General features: G+C 39.4%; 1 protein-coding gene across 2 annotated transcripts in view; it reads right to left on the bottom strand.

Annotated features, from left to right (window-relative positions):
* Positions 1–19,609, bottom strand: part of vav2 (vav 2 guanine nucleotide exchange factor) — a 233,913-nt gene that overhangs the window by 7,981 nt on the left and 206,323 nt on the right. For both annotated transcript variants that reach the window (XM_069677147.1, XM_069677146.1), the window contains exons 10-25: positions 18,031–18,126; positions 14,313–14,381; positions 14,018–14,104; positions 12,230–12,318; positions 11,963–12,095; positions 11,140–11,249; positions 10,853–10,954; positions 8,956–9,044; positions 7,564–7,577; positions 7,382–7,400; positions 6,553–6,680; positions 2,603–2,674; positions 2,359–2,420; positions 1,922–2,038; positions 1,320–1,407; positions 1,082–1,205 (exon numbers count right to left, since the gene is read on the bottom strand). In XM_069677147.1, coding sequence (XP_069533248.1) covers positions 1,082–1,205; positions 1,320–1,407; positions 1,922–2,038; positions 2,359–2,420; positions 2,603–2,674; positions 6,553–6,680; positions 7,382–7,400; positions 7,564–7,577; positions 8,956–9,044; positions 10,853–10,954; positions 11,140–11,249; positions 11,963–12,095; positions 12,230–12,318; positions 14,018–14,104; positions 14,313–14,381; positions 18,031–18,126 — 1,399 coding nt within the window. The remainder of the gene's footprint in view (positions 1–1,081; positions 1,206–1,319; positions 1,408–1,921; positions 2,039–2,358; positions 2,421–2,602; positions 2,675–6,552; positions 6,681–7,381; positions 7,401–7,563; positions 7,578–8,955; positions 9,045–10,852; positions 10,955–11,139; positions 11,250–11,962; positions 12,096–12,229; positions 12,319–14,017; positions 14,105–14,312; positions 14,382–18,030; positions 18,127–19,609) is intronic.

The following is a 19,609-nucleotide window of genomic DNA, read 5'->3' as shown; positions in this document are numbered from 1 at the left end:
TGCGGTTGGCTGGAGCCTATCCCAGCTGTCATTGGGGGAGAGGCAGGGTACACCCTGGACTGGTATTAACAGACAACTTTTCTCGCTCACACTCACACCAACGGGCAATTTAGAGTCACCAATGAACCTGACAAGCATGTCTTTGGACTGTGGGAGGAAGCTGGAGTTTCTGGAGGGAACCCACGCATGCACAGGGAGAACATGCAAACTCCACAGAGAAAGGCCCACTATGTCCAAACTGGGGTTCGAACAAGGAACCTTCTAGCTGTGAGGCAACAGTGCTAACCACTGCACCATCGCGCAGCCGCGAAATGAAATTTAAAATATAATATTATAGAAAATACGTATGTGAGCTCAAATTTATAGTTCACCTTCATATTGTCTCTACCATCCTGACTATAAACATCCTCACTCTTTGTAACCGTTTTCCAACTTGGGTGCAGACCTCTGTAATTGCTTGACAGAAGTTAATGCCTTAACAGACAATCATTACAGTCAATTTATCTCTGCATAGTAGTTGTTAATCCGATATCATTAAGTGAGTCCTATAGGTCCAATAGTCTGTTTATTAAGCAACATAAGCAACAACCCAAAGCGCAAGAATCAGCTACATGATCAACATGAAATGTTCGTCCATGGTCAAATATTCTCAGCCAAAGAAGCTTATTGACTGTCATTTATCAGCTGACTTCTCCTTCAGTCTTTGTTGTAGGAAATACTGATTTAAAGTGACTATCAGATAATGCTGCTAGCCACAATACTGTACCATCAGAGCAGATATTCACTATGACAAGCAATGCAAAAAGGTTAATTCCTTGTATGTGTGCAAACACTCGGCCAGTAAAGTGGACTATGATTCAAAGTGCTTACACAGGAATAGACAGCAGAGAAAAAGGGACAACACAGCTTAACAAATACACTTGTAAACACAGGACTGTTATGTACTAAAGAATGTGAAAAATAGGTGCTTATGTAAACACACATGAATGCTTCTTCTTCACGTATGCAAGTTATGGCACAGGCTGTATGTTTGCATTCTGCTTCCTGAAGGTCACGCGAGAGACACATTAGGAAGGCTTACCTGGCGAGCGTGTACTGGCCCTTGTTAGCGAGCGTTCTCTCGACTTGTAGGGGTATCGCAATGTGGTATCTAACAACTTGAAGCTCTCTTTCAGTGAATGTGCCTGATAGTACTCGACCAGCTCCTGTAACAATAATCAGAACAGAGGGGTTGAGAAACGAGACATTCTGAATTATTTTTTCACACTGACATGAAGGTACTGCGGTTATTTTATGTCAATATGTAACACATAGCTTACCAAGAGACTCTCAAACTTCTTGGCCTCAGTGATGTGAATCCAGCTGTCTTTTTCAATAACTTTGATGTGTTTTACCTCATCATTGAATCTGCAAAAACAAACAAAACAGTATGTGACTGTTACGTATTGATGTGCTTTCACACTCATGTTCCTTTGGGTTGATGTGTTCAGCTGCTGTCAACATCAAATATGTTGATGTATACCTGAAGGACTAAAACCCCAAAAAGTTCTTTTAACAAGTCAAAGCTGACAGAAGGAGTTTAATTATTGTCTAAAGGCTGGTCCCTACAGCCCATTTGCACCTGTCTTAAAGACTTGAAGACAAATGTGCAAAGACATTTCTCCTGGCACATCCCTGTATGACAGCTACAGTAAACGCATGTGCATATTTCTCTCCAGAATGCATTCTCTCAGAGGAAATGCACACAAAAAAACAGGATATAAAAAAAAAAAGCAATTACCGAATGGTAATTAGCCGGGGCTGAAAGATGCAAGGAAAAAGCTGACTCTGGCACCCCATGAGAATTCATATTTCCCGTGAGATGTGGATAAAAACCTTCCCTTGAGATTTCCCGCCCTCCTGTAAGATGTGAAACACTCACTTGATGCTGATGGCGAACCTCTCTGCCTCAGCCGTCCTCTCTCTGATAAGATATGTCCCACTGCTGTGGGATTTTAAAAGGTTGTCTGCTTGCTGGCGCTCCATGTTCCCTGCAAACCTACAGAGAAGCAGAGAATAAATGTTATGACCTCCAGCTACAAAATTATATATTCTGATGACATAATAAAGGTTTTGAAATCCTCGACATCAAACAGCCATGTAGTAATTAATCTTTTGGTTGGGGTCATGTTTTGGGGTCACTTTGATTTAAATTAACTAGTGCAGAAAGTTAACCGTTTTCTTGTGTTAACAGAAAAAGTTTTGATGTAATTAAAGGGTAGTGACCTCAGGGTAATGGTTGTATATACTGTACAGGGCCTGAAATGATGAGGATGAAATACACTTAAATTCACAGCCTTCAGGTATTAAGGCTCTTACCAAGGATATCCATAGTAGTCGGCTTCCCTTGAGGACTGCCGGCTGGATAATGACTGGAAAGGCTGCCATAAGTAAAGACACTACACATTAAATATCTTATATACAGAACAAAAACATGGTGCAGAATTCGATCAAGTCTATGTATAAGCCACACAGGTAATTAAGTGTACGCTGAAGAGAAAAAGTAGGTGCTCTGGTATGTTGTATACACACTGTAATGAGTGTATGTATGTGTGTAACATACCTTTGGGTCCAAATAAGGTTTAACACACGAACTGGGGAAGAAGCCACTCTTTTGTGTTTGTATCAGCTTTCCCTGCAAAACAAGGGAAGAGAAAGGTTTAACGTGCTTTACATTTAAAGAGTCTTTAGTTTTAATTATAGTTTCAACAATAATGAAAGCAGAATAAATTGAATTGAAATAATACATTGTTTCAGAGTAGTTAGAGTGGAGTTATAAATATCCCTCCGTGAGGAAATCGCACCAGAGAAAATTAAATTCAGTTCATTAGATATGAAGTCACTTGTATAGAGAAAAAACAAACACAAGTATATTGTGAAACATCCTTGTGAAACAATGGCAGACAGTGATTATGCAACAACACTGAGATTAATAGACTGAAAGAAACAGACTCCAACGTCTTCCATCAGGACTGGCCTATTTTTTCTTTGTTACAGAAAACAATATGAATTTCACATGTGCAAAACATATGTGATCACGGGTTTAATATGTGGAACACATGCATCTGCACATGTGAAACTTTTACTGTTTTGTAACATTGTGTGAAGCCCAGGTAAATTTACATTTTCCACATGGGATGCAGATTTTGCAAAACATGTAGAAAATATGGCAAATGTATGTGTTTTTTCTGGAATAGATGCCATTAATAGTCAATTAGTATTGACCTAAAAGCTAATATGAGGAACTTTCATTTTGAGTTAATCTTAGCGACCTCTGTAGTCAAAGCAGTACCTCTAATTTCTTTGCTGACCTTGCCCTGTAAGGCCGTAAATGCTATTCTGTAATGAAAATAATCCTCCTGCTGTCTTTTACCTGTCAAAACGTATCACTCACTGTGAACAAACAGCAAAAAATGTAAACTAAGGAACTTCTAGTCTGCAGGTTGTTAAAGGTTCGTCTGACAGGCATTAAAAATAACTACATAGAAATAATCAATATTCTTGCAGTGGTCTTGTTTGCTTTTGTCAGTCATAAAGAGGCATCAGACTTCATTTCAGTCTGTTTGATAACCAGCTCAAAACTCCTCACAGGAGCTTTAACTACCTACACACGGCGTATATACAGTAATATTGCAACACTGATGTTAAGTGTTGCACCTCCACTGAAAAGAAAACATTTGTCAGGTTCAGCCATCCCTATCAGACAGAAGATGAAACGCCTTCGCTCTCTGCTACCTGAATCGATTGATTGTGAAGCTCAACACACACACTGACATCGCATGGAGAGATTGAACTGTCATGCCGCAGAGGGATAAAGTAATAGGTGAGTTTAAATTAATGGCTTCAGAAAGTTGCCCTGGGTCACTTTGGGAAAAGCTAGCCTGATGTAAGAAGTTGAAAGTGTAGAAGAGTCAGTGACTCAGCAGGAGTGTCAAAAATGCCCTGAGCCAGGATTGTAACAGCTCCTGTCAGCCGGTGAACTTCACTATGGAGGATCATTTGGGTTTGCAGCTCAACTAAGAAAGGGTGACTTAAGATGCAAAGAAGTGTTCAACTTTCCTTAAGAGATCAGGAGGATGATTGTTTCTGTAGTGTCTGCTTATTTCAGATTCGAAAAAAACCCTCCAAAAAACTGTACATATGAGTATGTTACAGGTGAGCAGGATGGCAGCACAACTTGAATGAAACTCACATTATAGAACTCATTTCTGAATCCCCACTTTTAAACCTCAGATTAATAATCACTGCCTCATTGTATCATACAAAAATATCTATGTTTTCACCAAGTGGTGTTTGCTGTTGGTGTGTCACTTTCACATCACGTAACTGCAAAGGGACCTGGTTGGGTTTCAAGTTGTATGTTATCTCTCCATATTGCCGTTCTATTATTTTACAGGTAAAACCCCTAAAATGATCTTCAAAAAAAATCATGTGTGCTGTTTTTTTCAAGATCGCATCAGAAATAATTTCAATTTCAACTTTAAATAAAATTTAGGTCATTCCTTAAAATTGCTGTTCTTCAGGATGATGGTGTGAATGAATTGCGGCCACTGATAGCTCCATAAATTACGCATTATTTGCACCCGCTATCTGCTCCGTCTCATGGTCCAATTCACAAGGCAAATTGCACTGATGATATTCAAGCAAGTTTTGCAGATCCCTGCAGTTTGCTCTTGTTTTGTGTCTGATTCTGACTAGGAGTTGTCAGCACCTCCACTCTCTGCTGTGTGTGCTGCGCTCTCAGGCATCAGTTGCGCGCACACTGACAGATGTCAACTCCATGCACAGATCGATGATGAGCAGGGATAGGAGGGGGCAGCTCTTTAAACAATGTATTGTGAAGTTCACACTCAACAGGTGTTTACTAGTTTAACTGTCTGTAACGTAGCATAATTTTTTTAAACGAGCGTGCAGCACACAGCCCCGGACAGATTGGTCTGCCGATTGTATAATTATATAATTATGACAATATATTTTTAACAGACAAATAACTTTTTTGATCACGCAGAAGGTAGAATTGTTGTCATGATCAGTGTAAACTCAAGAGTGTGACAGCCCTTATAAATCTGCACCGCAGTTACCACCAGCTCTCTGTAGGCGGTAATATTTTCACTCTAACTGCACGGTGCTGTTAGTGCTGGTGTTTGTGAATTAGGTGCTTTTTGCCACAAGGCTCATTTGAATAGAAAGGGGCCAAATTTGCCCCAAACTACACTGTAGCACGGACACACTGTTTGCTCTACAACGCACTTTGGGGTGCATTCAACCCTCTGCATGCGCTTGGAGAATGAGTCTTTTTGTGTCATTTGCGCAGGTTTAGAGGGCGCAAGAATTCCCCTCTTAGTTGTATTATGTGGGATATAACTGAACTATCATCCTCTCTAGCAGATACAAGTTCTGTATCTAAAGTCAGCTTGTATATAAAATTGACCTAAAGTCACGTTATATAATCTAAAGTTATCCTAAAAAAGCCTGTTAGGTTTTAGACCGTAGGGGCAACCGTATATTTATAGTGCACAGTGTGATGACAATTTGTTTTGGCTCTCTTCTACATCCCATTGGATTATGGAAAAAGTTTGACATTTTGGGAAATGCAAGTCTTTCCCTTTTCTGAGACTGAGATAAGATTGATACCACTTTCATGTCTGTACACTTCGTATAAGGTTACAGCCAGCTTAGCATGACTGCAGAAAGCAGACTGAAACAGCTTGCTGGGCTCTGCCAAAAGATCAAAAAATCCTCCTACCATCCTCTCCTAAGCTCACTAATTAACACAAAACTTTTTTTGATGGCAACAACAACTGAAGTGTAACACAAGCTGTGGTTTTATAAAGGGCGATGTGCCAGACTACTTCTCGGCCTCACATCTGACTCCCTGATCTCTCAGCTGGTTACAGAAAGTACAAAACATCCTTCTGCGATTTATGTTGGTTTATTTGCTGCTCAACAAATCTGGATAGATGTCTGTTCGGTAAAGCACTTGTGCTTTATCTGATCTCAGGGCTCTTTTACTGTTAGTATTGTGACATTTTAATTCTACAGTTAGTCATAATGGACTGTCTAACATTACTGTTGCATAACTGTTAGGAGGGAAGTAACGAAGTGCACTTAATCAAGTGGCAGTTCAGGTACTATTTTCACATACAGTATTTCCACTTTATACGTCAGCTCCAGCACAATCCAAAGAGAATTATTGTACATTAGTTTGGCAGCTTTAGTTAACATTAACTTTTGAGAGTGAAATTACCCATAGAGCCAGGCTGGAGTGGAGAAGTTGTAACTTTACCATACACTTCCCACACGGTAAAAAGGCACAAGTCCCACTCTGTGCTCCCAGTTTAGATGTGATCAAACACTTTGAAAGCTACAACTCAGCACTTTAACTTAATTGTAGTTTCAGTTCAAGTCCAGTGAAACAAGTTTTCAATGTGCTGGAGTACAGAGCCTACACTGACTTTATAACACTATTCTCACTTTGCGTCCAAGTGGTTTCAGATAGAAGTGATACCGTACCTCCCACCATGCCGTGTCAGGATCTCCCTTCAGCAACTCGATGAAATCCCCAGTTTGAAAACAGAGCGGCGTCTTCCCCACAGCTGCCGGTGTGCCGTGGTAGTTCCTCACTGCCACCATCTTGGGACCTGAAACACAGTCAAGTGTTTGCAGTTAGTATTAATAAGAGTAAGAAGGATTGACTGAAGGGTTGACAAAAAGGGATAAAAGACAATTTAACTATGTATTTAACTTTGTCTGGACGGAGTGCAGCTTACTGTCACTTCAATTTCCCTCAAATGTAACACAGTGATGTATCTGATAAAGGCAGGGCTGTTGCATAACAATGATGCCCACTAAGTGAAGCAGTGGTCTTAGATACACAGAATGTAACCACAACTTCCTGGGATCAAATCAAGTCCAGGATGTTTTTTTTTCATGGTTTCCCTTTCTCTGTCCACTTTGATATTATAATGCAAAAATAACAAAGACAATCTGACCAAGAGCAACTTCGTCATTTCAAACTGTGTCATTCACTCCACACTGACCACTGTGCATTGGTTATATATTCAAAACAACTTTGAAAACCTTCATATGTCAAAGTTTTTTAATTGTCAAGTATTAATCAAAGCAAATAGCATCTCTATATATAGTATATATGTATTGCGACCAACTCTACATGGTCGACAATGTTGTTTTGGTTCATGTGTAGCGGACTAACCCACAAGATGGCAGTAGAGAGCCGTGCTGCTCAATAACAGCACTGTCTGGAATAAACTTGTTACATGACAGCTGACAGAAAATAAAGCTTCTTATGAAAGTGTTCTCCATCATGTTTTGCTGTTCTTACCTGATGATATGCCAGGTTCCTGTTAAAGACAGACAAATACTTGATCAACAACACAATTACAAACAAAAAATGTACTTTAATGATGAAGACTACATTTCTTTGAGGGTAAAATTAGAGGATGAAAATGAGAATTTGAATGTTATTGCTACTACAGTATGTTAACTGATAGAGGATCTACTCACCAAGTCAAGAGGATCTGAAACAAGACAAAAGAAACAGGGACAGTCATGAAGGGATTACAACAACATGGCTGTTATCATTGATTAGGCCCGAGCTAAACTGATCATTCAACAATAACAATTCCTATAATATGTGTCAGGTCTTCAGAAGGCTCCCTGTGGTTTTCTGTGACAACGTTAATTTCACTTGTTTCGCTGCATGTTTGTCTTGGCTTTGTGCTCAACAGAAGAAGAAAAGCAGTAATGGATATAGCTTAACAGGCAAACATTTCAGCTCTCTCACTAGTCCCTGGCCAAGGTAGTTTAATTTGTGTTACCAGTTCTGTCCAGTTCAAAAGGATTATTTTTCATGTTGACTGTGGGCAGCTGTGGTTCAGTGGTACAGTCGGTTGTCTCTCAATCGGAAGGTTGGGGGTCCGATCCCTGACTGCTACAGTCTACATGTCAAGTGTCCTTGGGCAAGACACTGAACCCCGAATTGCTCGTATTGCTTGTATGAATGTGTATAGATACTGATAGGAGATTGAATGTGAGTGTGAAAGAGTGAATGTGACATGTAGTGATAAAGCGCTTTGAGTGGTCAGAAGCCCAGAAAAGCGTTATATAAGTACAGTCCATTTACCATCCATTTACTGTCTGTGGTATTTGGGTGTTTGGAGGGGGAAAGATTGAAGAGAAAATGTTTCAGCTTGAATATTGACGCTTAATCAGAATGACTGAGATGGCTAGTTTGTCATGTTTTAGTCAATCTATTTCAATAGACAACATATTTCTTTATTTGGGATTCAAGGTGGGACGGGTCAATCTGAGATGCACCTTCGATAAACAGATGATTTACCGGAATGGACAGTGTTAACATTGTAAGGTGTGTGTGAAATCAAAAGGCTTTTATGGTTGTTGTTGTCACTGATCATCACCAATGCAAATAAAACAGATTGAGGGTCAAGTGGGAGTGATCATAATGATTTCAGAAGGCCTTTCTTTATTTTAAACCTAAAAAGATTTAGAACCACTGATCTAACATCAAGGCGATATTTGTTGAAAAGGCATGTGTAATTCCTCCTGACTCCCAAGTTGTACTTTTTCTCATTGGAGCCAAACCCAGTGACATAATTAAATAGTCCCATCATCCCACAGGAAACCACAGAGCCCACCACTCCATTGCTTTGTGCTGGATAAAGTAGCCTGCAAACAGACCAGTGTTCAGATTTATACTTAAACTGACAGAGTGAAATTACACAAATCACTCTTCATTCAAAGAAAACACAGTGTCAAAATGATCAATGATGTCTGACACACAAGATGAATTATCAGTTTAATTCAAACATTCTTCAGTCATAGTGTCGCCACTCCAAAAGGTGGAGTTTCTGCTGGAAGATGAGAGGAAACACCTACTGATTTTACAGATGGTGATGACTTCCAGACACTCTTTGTGTGCTCCTGTTCCACAGCGAGAGCAGTAGTAGCCCTGGTAGAAGATGCCCCTAGACACACACACACACACACACACACACACATACATCAGTAATGCAAACAGGAAGTGTCTCAGACACAAATTAACTTCTTGTAAGAACAACACACAAGGGGAGCTGCGGCTTGTTACAATAATCCTGCGACTGTGGTTACACATGATCCATCATTTCTACTTTTCAATCCTTTAAAATCACAAAATCAGCTCGCTCCATTAAAGACTGTTCACTCCAGTTCTGTATTTGTTAAGGATACAGTAACACTGCATGCATCGCACACTGCCATGTTGAATAGTGAGTGCCATAAATCACGATGGGATCTGCTGGGGCTGCAGCAGTAATTAGCATCTAGTAGGGAGTGCTAACGCTGGTCCCTGCTTCCACTGGCTCTGTGAATTTAGGTCAGCCAAGCCATGAAATTTGTGGGTCAATACACAGAGTGCAGTTTAGCCGGCTGACTGTAATAGAGGTGAAAGTGGTGATTTAGTGACACTGGTTGTCTCTGCTGCAGTGGAGCAGCACTCTCAAACATAAGAAGGTGCGCTCAGGGATACAGTGGGTGGTGTGGGAATGTCTAAAAATATCATCAGACAGCCTCAGCCCCACTTAGTGGGACATTTTCCAAAGACTGCTTTGACACTAATGAGGGGCTATGTTAGCCAAAAACATATTTCCTCTGTGATTTAAGTCTGTTTGTTTGTTTGTTGCTCACTAAATGTGGTCAGATTTGTCTTTAGTTAGCGCTTCAGCTTTGTCTGATCTTGAGACAATGTTTTAAACATTTACTTGTGTTGAATAAAATACTACAACCACTAACAATGAACAGTGCCACGTTGTTGTTGCATAACAGCAGTGGTGGAAAGTGTCAAAGTGGACAGATTCAAGTGCAATTTCCAGGTACAGTATTACAGTTCCTGCTTCTATATACTTAAAATCCACCACAGTGTGGCACCATGGCAGCTGTAGTAACTTTTACACAATAGTTTGGAGAATAATTTCTTATAAAAAATGCATTTTGTTTTGGTAAAATATGATTAGTTAAACTGTCCAACAGTACATGGCAGACATAAACATTTCTTACATTTCATAATTCAGCCCACAAGTTGCAGTGTGATTTATTTGTTCCTACAGTTCCTACTGATGTTTAAAGTTAGCTACAGTGGAAGAAAACAACATAATGGGGAACAAGCAAGAAAGAGTCGGTCATTATTAAAAAAAAGTTTAGGTTTAATATTTGGTAAATGCTGTGTACCTACAGGGTGCAGTGAAACATCGATATTCACGTCACTATTGTTCTGCAGAGCCTTCAAAGATATTAACCCACTGCACTGAGCATTTGACCAACACACTTTTATTCTTTGGAGTAGTAGTAAAGTATAGGTGTTATTCATTATAGATATGGATGAAGTACAATAAATGATTCAATCTAACTACACAGTTTACATTTGCAAAACTGTTTGGTCTGCAAAATGTATTACCATTAAACCTTTGTTACCTTTGGACGGAGCTAAGCTGGTTGTTTTATCTTGTTTCCTGTTTTTGTGCTAAGTTATGTACATGCATCACATGTATCACTTGAAACTTGAGAGTGGTATGAATCTTGTAATGTAAGACTCAGCAAGAAAGTGAATGAGCAAATCTCCAAAAATGTTTTACTTTTCTTGAAAGAAAAAAGTCAATGCATGTCTGCCCTGAAAGTAGAAACAACCCTGAAAAGAATCTCAATATTGTTTGATATTTGATACTTCCTGGTAAGCCTTACAGAACATTATTCACTGTAGAATATGAATGTGCAGTGGTGCAGCAGTTATCAGGGTCATTACCTCAGGAGCATCTTGCAGGCTCGACAGTTGGTGTTTTTATCAAACGTGTGCATTTGGAAGTTATGCTGATTAGCTGTGGCCCTCTCTGGCTTGATGTTGGACCTAGAAGTAAATAGCAAAGTATAAGAAGACTGACTGGACAAGGAATTGGTGAAAAAAAAGACATTCAGATCTGTTTATTTATTAAAAAAAAAGACTTTACCACAAAAGCTTCTGTAACAAAATTCATATTTCACAATCTACAGTTACATATACCTTATCCATGTTTCCAACCCTCCCATACTCACATGGCCATGTCAAATTGCTCCATCCACTTCCTCTTTGTCTCCTCAGTTTTACAAAAGAACTGGAAGCCCTGCTTCCCTTGGAGGTGGATCAAGTAGAAACCATATGACCACTGGAGAGAAAAAGTGAGTGAGGAAGAGATGGCAGAGAAATACGTGGATGGCAATGACAGACAGGCACAGAAGCTTGTGATACCTGCATTTTAAATAAATATGCACATACAACATATTGAAATTCTGATCACATTTGATTACAAAGTAAATACAATACACATGCTTTAGCGATGCAAGTGACTAAAAGCTGGAGGCAATGTATCAGAGCCGGTTGGAGCACAAGCAACACCTAAAAACACCACTGCCAAAAATAGGCCACTATGAGAAGATGAGTTAAATAAAGGGGTCACTTGAGCTTACCATTTTTCCACTTGACTGGTAAGCATGCAAAAAGAAAGACACCAGAGAAAGACCCAGTTACACATGCAAACATGGTGAGACACATGCAGATTTAAACAAAAAAAAGCAATGTTAGACCGTCGGTGCGATGCACTGCAGAACGATTTCATGAATCCTAAATGACCTTCATTGCATTTACATGGTCTTTCAAGCACGGACGAGCACAATGCATATCTGACACTTCAAATGCATTACTCATAAGTTCCATATCTGAAATTACCATCAACACGGTCCTTCAGCTCAAGGGCAACATTTGTAATGATTACACAGGACGTTTCATCACCTGCACTATCAAGGCTGCCTTTACAAAGATCCCTCTGGGTAAGTAATTATTCTGCTGTGTGTCTTTTCAAAATAAAAGGACAATCCTTACCTTTTTCATGTCTCTGTTGTTCATTGGATCATCCGACATTTTATATGACTGCAGTTCAATAATCTCTTTGAGCTCATAGCTATAGCCTTTCCTCTTGCAGACTATGACCACTTTATCAAACAGGAATATATACCTGAAGACATACACACACCACACACACATACAGTGTTAATTTTGCAATATGTCATCATTGGCTTTGAATGTTTGGGTGTTTTTGGGGGTTTGAATGTCATTTGGGTGTTTTTTTTCTGCAGAGTTCAGACTCACCGATCCTGTTTTGTTCGGTTGACGATGGAGCACACCTTCAGTTCTCCATCTATCTTTGGCCTCCCGTACTCCTCCAGTTTCACCTGCTGCTTAGGTCACAAGGACACACAGAATGTCAATCCACCGTCAACTGTAACTTCTCAATTTAATGAGACACCATAAATAATTCAGCTGCCCTGGAATTCAGTGGGATCCATATAGTTAGACTAAATGATACAGTTTTGGAACTAGTCAGTCCCTCTTCAGTTACTTTTCCTTTCTCCTAATCCAAGTTTTTTAGCCCTTCAGTGGCACATACAAGTCCAAAATTAATCCATTGACTATTTGCACCTCAAATGCATAGCAACAGAAAGTCAAAGAAATAGAGGGTACTGTTGCTGTACAGCTGTACATAACTTCCTCTCTTAATGTTCTGCAAGACTTCATGATTTATTGGGGACATTATACTGGCAGAGGATCCTGACAGGTGGAAACAAAATGATGCCAGTGTTCTTAGCAAATTAAACAAAGTGGACGTCTTTAAGAATGGCTTACTGCTCTGTGATGCTCAGTGACTAATCACACTGACAAACTTTAAACCCCAGCCTCGTGATAACATTTGTTCCGGTGCATTTGTCTATGCCAACAAAAAATGACTTCTAAAAAGATGTCGAACATAGCGTTATAAATGACAAAAGATTCTGTGGCATGTGACAAAGGGGGAAATGATTCCCAGTCAAAATAGAAAAAGTAACAAGCAGCCTTACTGATAATGTGGCTTCAGGCATCAATCTTTTACTACAATATTTGAGCACTAGGTTGACTTTTTAGGGAAAGATAACCCTAACCCTAAATCTCAATCTGTTTGTAAGGGATGCTAGCTACAGCTAGTATGCACTTAGCTTAGCATACAGACAAAACAATGTGACAGAATGTAGGGCACAGACACTTCCTGCTTAGTAAAACCCTTATCTCTATTTACAGATTCTTCATAGAAATGGAGAATCTGTAGGCAGGGACATGGATTTTAGGGATGGCAAGTGTTCTGGTTTCTGTTTTTACAATTTTTTTTACAAAAAATACTACTAATACTACTACTACTACCACTACTACTACTAGGTATCAGCAGGCTGCAGCGTAGGCAAGAAAAACAGTCCGTGTGGAGAACAAAAGCAGGTGGAACGTAATGCGCCGTAATGACATCAGCGTCATCTAACGATGATTTATCTTCTTATTAATCTCTAAAAACAGACGTCTGCATGCTAACAGCTAACAATCTGTTCTAGATCTAAAATTCAACTTGGGATGAATTCCCTTGACGTGGTGTCACGAAAGCCGTTCACCATTCAGATTTCCGCACTTCTTCGAATGCATCAGAAATTATCAATCCGACCTCCATTCAACAGTAGTTTCCCTTTCCTCTTGAGGACAGACCTGACAAAGCTTCATTTTCACTTTTTACTTATCTGCATCATGATGTTGAAATTTCGGCAAAGGCAAGATCCATTAATTAAAGTAAATCACAAGAAAAACAGTTTCCTTCTTTCAAGGAAAAGGAAGTCTTGACTAGAAGTCGCTTATCGCTAACTGCTAGCTACACGCCCAGCATGTTCAAAAAACAATAATGTTTTTCAAGGCACTTCATCCACAAATGGGTATTGTGACATTTAAAAGGATGTTCTAGCAGGATCAGTAATAAAAAGAAGCCTATTCACAAAATAAGTTTCAAGGACTTTAAACATACTTTAAATCAAACAGTTTCTCCTGTTGACAAGAAAAGAAAATGACAGAGGAGCTCATAATACTTACAAGATTTTCTATTGAACTTTGGAATTCGCTGATTTTCTTCAGCGTCTCATTGTCCCTCTTGACTTCATTGATGTACATGGCCAGGTCCTGAGAGAGCAACGCAAACATTCCTTCAGCCTTCAACAGAAAATCTTTCTGACATCTGTCATATCATGCTAGATTTACACTCCTTTGAGGCACAGGAGCTGTATGAAACAATTTCTACAGCTTTGGCTTGGAGCCACGTGGAGGTGTTATGTAATATTCTTTAAAGCGCACACATGAATACACAGTCAAGCACATGTGTGACCCAGACCTGCATCGCCTCCAGAGCCTCCTTGAGTTGTTGTCTCTCTGGTCGGTCAGTTGAGTGAGTTAAAAGTTCCTGTGAAGAGAGATTATTACTATTATGTGGTAAAAAAAAAAATGGCACAAAAACCTGCCTTATGTGTCTTTAAGTTCATCTAACTTCATGAAAATGGCAACAAACTCATTTAGACACAAAGTCTGACAAACACACAGAGTACTTAAGTACTTATAGAAATATATGATGCAAATTTAGAATCCTAGTAATGAGATGGTCCATTTTGTGTGTCGCTGCTCTTTACTGTGATCATGGATGTGACACTGATGTGACTGAGAATAAGCTTCAGCACAGCACCATTAACAGCATCACACGTAAAATTAAGGACAACAGGGAGCCGGAGAGATGCTAAGTAGCCTCCATGGTCTGACTGTTCTATATGGTTATAAGATAACGTTAAATGTGTTTCCTGGGCAAATAATGATATCCTCCACAAAGACAATCAATAACAATTATATAACATTGTTTTAATATGTGATTGCCTGCCACCTGCCTCCTCCCAGGGAATGTAGGGCTGATTTATAAAATAGATGTAGAGCTGTGGGGAGATGCCATGTATTTAGTAAAAATGAAAAAAACAAAAAAACTCTTATCAAATCTTTTAGAGTGTTTTAAATACAAATGAAATTATCTGATGTCCTACCAGATGGCAAATCCAATCAGCTGTGCCATTAAAATCCAATGTGACACATAAACAAAATGCTTACTGTTTTATTTTGTCTCACATAAAATGCTATTACTTAAAAACAAAAATATAAGCAGACAGAAGGAACCAACTGTCATCGTGACACATAACAAAGAGTGTTTTATTGTCACCACACAGTTGCTGAAACTCCTAATTGCTGCACACATTTAGCCTGCACGGGACATCTTGGCAGAGCAAGCTGTGCATGAACGCTTCATATTTTGAACTTCAGATCTGTATCCTAGCTAAAATATCACACTCAGCATGATGTGTTACTACATGTTGCACTTTGTAGTTTTGTTTTACTTACTGAAGCAACAACAAAACCATGCATCTATAATTGTAACATGCCTTTTTTGCTATATTCGTTTCTCCAATTTTCACCAGTTGGGAATGCACAACAGACTTATTTATGGCAGAATATGTACATACAAAGCATAAACTTAGCCTTTACAAGAGGGTGTAACAATGTGGATAGCATCCCCCCAGTTCCATCCCCACTGTGCAGGCACCCTGAACACACACTCCCAGTCATTAGTTCAGTGAAGAGGGCATTATCCCTCACTGACTTCCCACCAGCAGTAGCAAAGTACCGCTATTGAGTTGTGTTTCACCCCCTTAATCTACTTTATTTGTATCCACATGACCTGCTGACTCAGCATATATTTTCTATATTGTGGTACTACTTGCACTAGCAGGAGCGCCCATTGACAACAAGCTGCTGTACCTCACATAACCTCAACTTCAGATGAAAGATATGATCACATGGGTTCTTATGAACACTGGAAATACATCAAATATTCAAACCCCTGCTTGAGGAGAATTACTTCTGAGATGACTATGCTGAATTTACTTTATTCAGAGTGCAGCTCTGGTACATAAAAGATGAAGAGAGACTCACATCATGACCAAATAGAGGAACACTACTTTGATGAAATCTAGCCAAATCAGCTGAATATGTACCTGTAGGCATGACTGGACACACACACACACACACACACTCACAAACAGGACTTGTCAGTCTGACGTGCCCTGCAGCCACAGCACACAGCAGTGTTTTACTGCAATGCTGTGGGAAGCAGTGAAATGGGGTGCGTTTAATCTGATTAGTGCACGCTTGATTTGACCTCAGTGCCTCGCTGAGACTCCTGCAGGGGGTTCCATTCAAACTGATACACAAGTCGCATCACTCTCTGTGTAGTTCTACAATCACCTGACGTAAACACCCGCCTTCCACCCCCGTCCATTACGCACCACATCACAAACTCATATGTTCAGCCATAATTGAGATGCAAAATTAATCACGGGGAATATTGGAATGGCAGGGATGTTTTATACATGAACACCAGGCGAAGAGCTTCGGGGAGAATTGTGGCTGTGATGTGGTCAGATATTGTGCTTTATACATATGCATATTAGGACAAGCAGAATCAGTGCATGTCTGCAGTTACTGATTAGAGTTGGCAGAAGCTTATTTAGATTTCAAATAATTAAAAAAGCAAAAGGAAATGAGCTCAAATTGCACACATGTAAGAAGTAGAATTGCTGCAAATATTTAGCATTTTGATTTGATAAATTACAAAAACGTCTCCGTTGTTTGCGTTATATTTACTATGTATTTGGACATATCTTTTTGTGCATATGTGCATCAGAGGAAAGAATAACAATTAAGTAAACAATGCATGAAAACCAAATCAGGCACAAGAGCATACAATTTGTAATTCTAAAGGCCAAGTAGTGGTATGTGTTAGCAGTGACTTTTTGAAATAACTGAGTGTGTTTGACAGTTTCCAAAAAGAGAAAACGGTGGCTGCCCAAATTGTCGATGGACTGGTCACAAAAACAACAAACACAATTTTAGCCTTTAGCGAGGCTAAAAGTCTGGAGAATTATGGTAGAAAAGGGCAACACCGGAGGAACACCCGTCACCAGCCTGCGCTCGGTGACAGGAATAGACTTGATGCAGGATGGTTGTTAAGGATCAGGCAGAATTACCACAGAGATGAATCACCATCTTAGTGACTAAATCTTGAACTTCAGGCTTACTATTCAAGGACTGTTTGTGAGTACATCGAACAGTAACTAAGTGCACTGCAAAGGAAACCTTGACGTTTCAGTGTGACGTCCTACAGATCCTAATTTTTTTTTTTTAAATGTTTTTTTACCTGCTGTTAACAAACAATGTTTGTGGCTGGCTGTTAAACATGTTTAAAGATCTGTAGGAAATATGTGTAGCTATAATAATGGGATCAAAAGGTAAGAGGATTGCTTTGCATGGTCAATCAAGGATCTTATACCATGCTCAAATACTTTTTCTCAAGCTGTGTCGGGCAAAGACATCTTTTCTACTTCAAATAGAAAATCTGTTCATGTAAATAAGTGCTTCATTTTCTTGACACAAAAGGAGACACCTGTCCTAATTTCCGATATTATGCTCTGAATAGTCTCTATACTCACCCCAGGAGTGCTTGTGTCTATAAAATCCTGGATGAATTGAAATGTCATTGTTTTTAAATTACCATGCATACAAAAAGGCTGAGAAGTGGATATTGCTGCAGAAGTTGTTTGACGAGTTTCTATGGATCTTATGGATACTTTTTTATACTGCAGTGAAACTGGGCCACTATTCCAACGCATTGTAGCTGCTGCGAGTCCAAGCTGACTACGGCTTCCTCCACGAAGAAGCAAGCTACACACCTTTCAGAGCCATCTTTCAAGCCTATAGGGGGTTGAGTGTTTGACAGTTAAAAGATGGAAAGTAAAGTGTGAAAAAGCAATTTCCATTCCATCTGCTTCAATCATCAAAGTGATGAAGACTTCCTTTCTTTAAGATCCTTCCAACAGAAATTCAAAGATGGACAGAGTCTGCTCTGAAATCAAATGATGGTTCAAATGAGGTTCTTCTCTTTGATGTACAGCTTGTTTCCTTGACTTTATCTTCCATATTGAAACATTGTTGGTTTGCAATCTTGAGAATCCTCCTACCTTCAGTAGTAGGTGATACTTCAGCACCCTCTGCATGGGAACCACCAGCAGATCCTGCAGCTTGAACTTCCCTTCCTGCACTTTCATAGTACATTCCTGCGGAACAATGACACAAGCAGCAGGGAAGTTATTACACATTGCATAATGCGGCGTTGCACATTTCCTACTAACAAGCATTCATTCATTGTTTAATAATTCATTGTGTTTTGTTGCATTACTGCGATTGCTTCCACACATTCATGGGGCAGTCCATTAGCAACAACAAGGCTGGCTTATTCTTTCGGGACACAAAGACTCTAGTAGAGCCAGCCATTTGTGACGCAGTAACCCTGCATGCTGACTGGGAAATTCCTCTGACTAATGAACATTTCTATGGCCTCTGCAGTGGCTCCATAAGAAGCTGCCTTTTTTAATGCTATAAGGGTCTCTCACAGTGGTTTGTGTAGGCGTTTCTTTATTCGGTTTCTATAGCCGCGCAGTAACAGGAAGAGCTTATCCTTCTTTTTGTGTAGAAAGACAGTCAGGAGCTGTCATACCCGGTTACAAAGAGCTTCTATTTTAAGAGAGAGCATCTTATTGTTAACTACCCTCTCTTAGCACTTCACTTTTGTGTTGGCAACTCTCAGAGCCAGTTCTCTGTTCATTGATCCTATTAATATGGAAGTTTGTTAGTCGTTTTCTATTATTGGTTCAGTCTTCTGCAAAATGCTGGACTACAAAGACTCCCAGAATAATTGTAGTGCACAAAGATGGAGGATATGGACAGTGTTAATTCACAAATGCAAAACATCTTTTCCTCTGCATAAACTAAAAAAAATCTGAATATGAAGTTACCCATCTAAACACAGTCACAAATACCCTGTAAATGGGGTCAAACTGAGTCATCATTATTATGATAGAATATTATGAATTAAACATCTTCCTAAATTACATTTTTTACTTTCTGATTTGATCTCAATCTTTTTGTTGCACTGGAAAATAAGGACTACATTTATGAATATATTTAACTAATTCATTATTCAATGTCATCGTTTGTTCACCAGTAGCCTACTTATGTTGTGAAGTTTGTCCCATTCTGTAGTATCACTGGTAGATTCCCATTGTTGCTAATGGAGCATGCAAATAAACTATTGTTAATCATCTATTTTTGTTCTTATGCATCATAACCAATCACATTATCGCAATGGAGAAGCATGAACCAGCAAATGTTTGGTATTTCTGCTTCGTATAATAGGTCTAAGTATTAACCCACTTTCTGTTCATATAGTAATGGTTTCAATGTCTCCTATATACTGCATTTGATCATCATGATGTTGCCGACAGCTTATGAACAACAGCCTGGTTTTAAGCTGCATTTATCCAGGGTAGTTGCCTGATATGTGGTATGCTCTGCTGCATCAGTACGAGATGCTTTGTTCTGTTGAAGGTGGTTTTGCATTGGCTATGGTTTAAACTGTTTTGTCATGATATCATTTTGCCAGTGAAGCCCATAGACTGTACAAAAAGATGGACGACATGACAGCTCCCTAAAAGTGAAGCCAAAACATTTTGAGCGCCCCCTGCTGACTGGCTGCAGTAT

Source organism: Semicossyphus pulcher, unplaced genomic scaffold (assembly GCF_022749685.1).
Source record: "Semicossyphus pulcher isolate SPU_LCO1_2020_fin unplaced genomic scaffold, fSemPul1.0.p SCAF_28, whole genome shotgun sequence".
In the NCBI taxonomy this organism is placed as follows: domain Eukaryota; kingdom Metazoa; phylum Chordata; class Actinopteri; order Labriformes; family Labridae; genus Semicossyphus; species Semicossyphus pulcher.
Note: the sequence above shows the minus strand (reverse complement) of the source record. Positions and strands in the feature narration are given on the sequence as shown.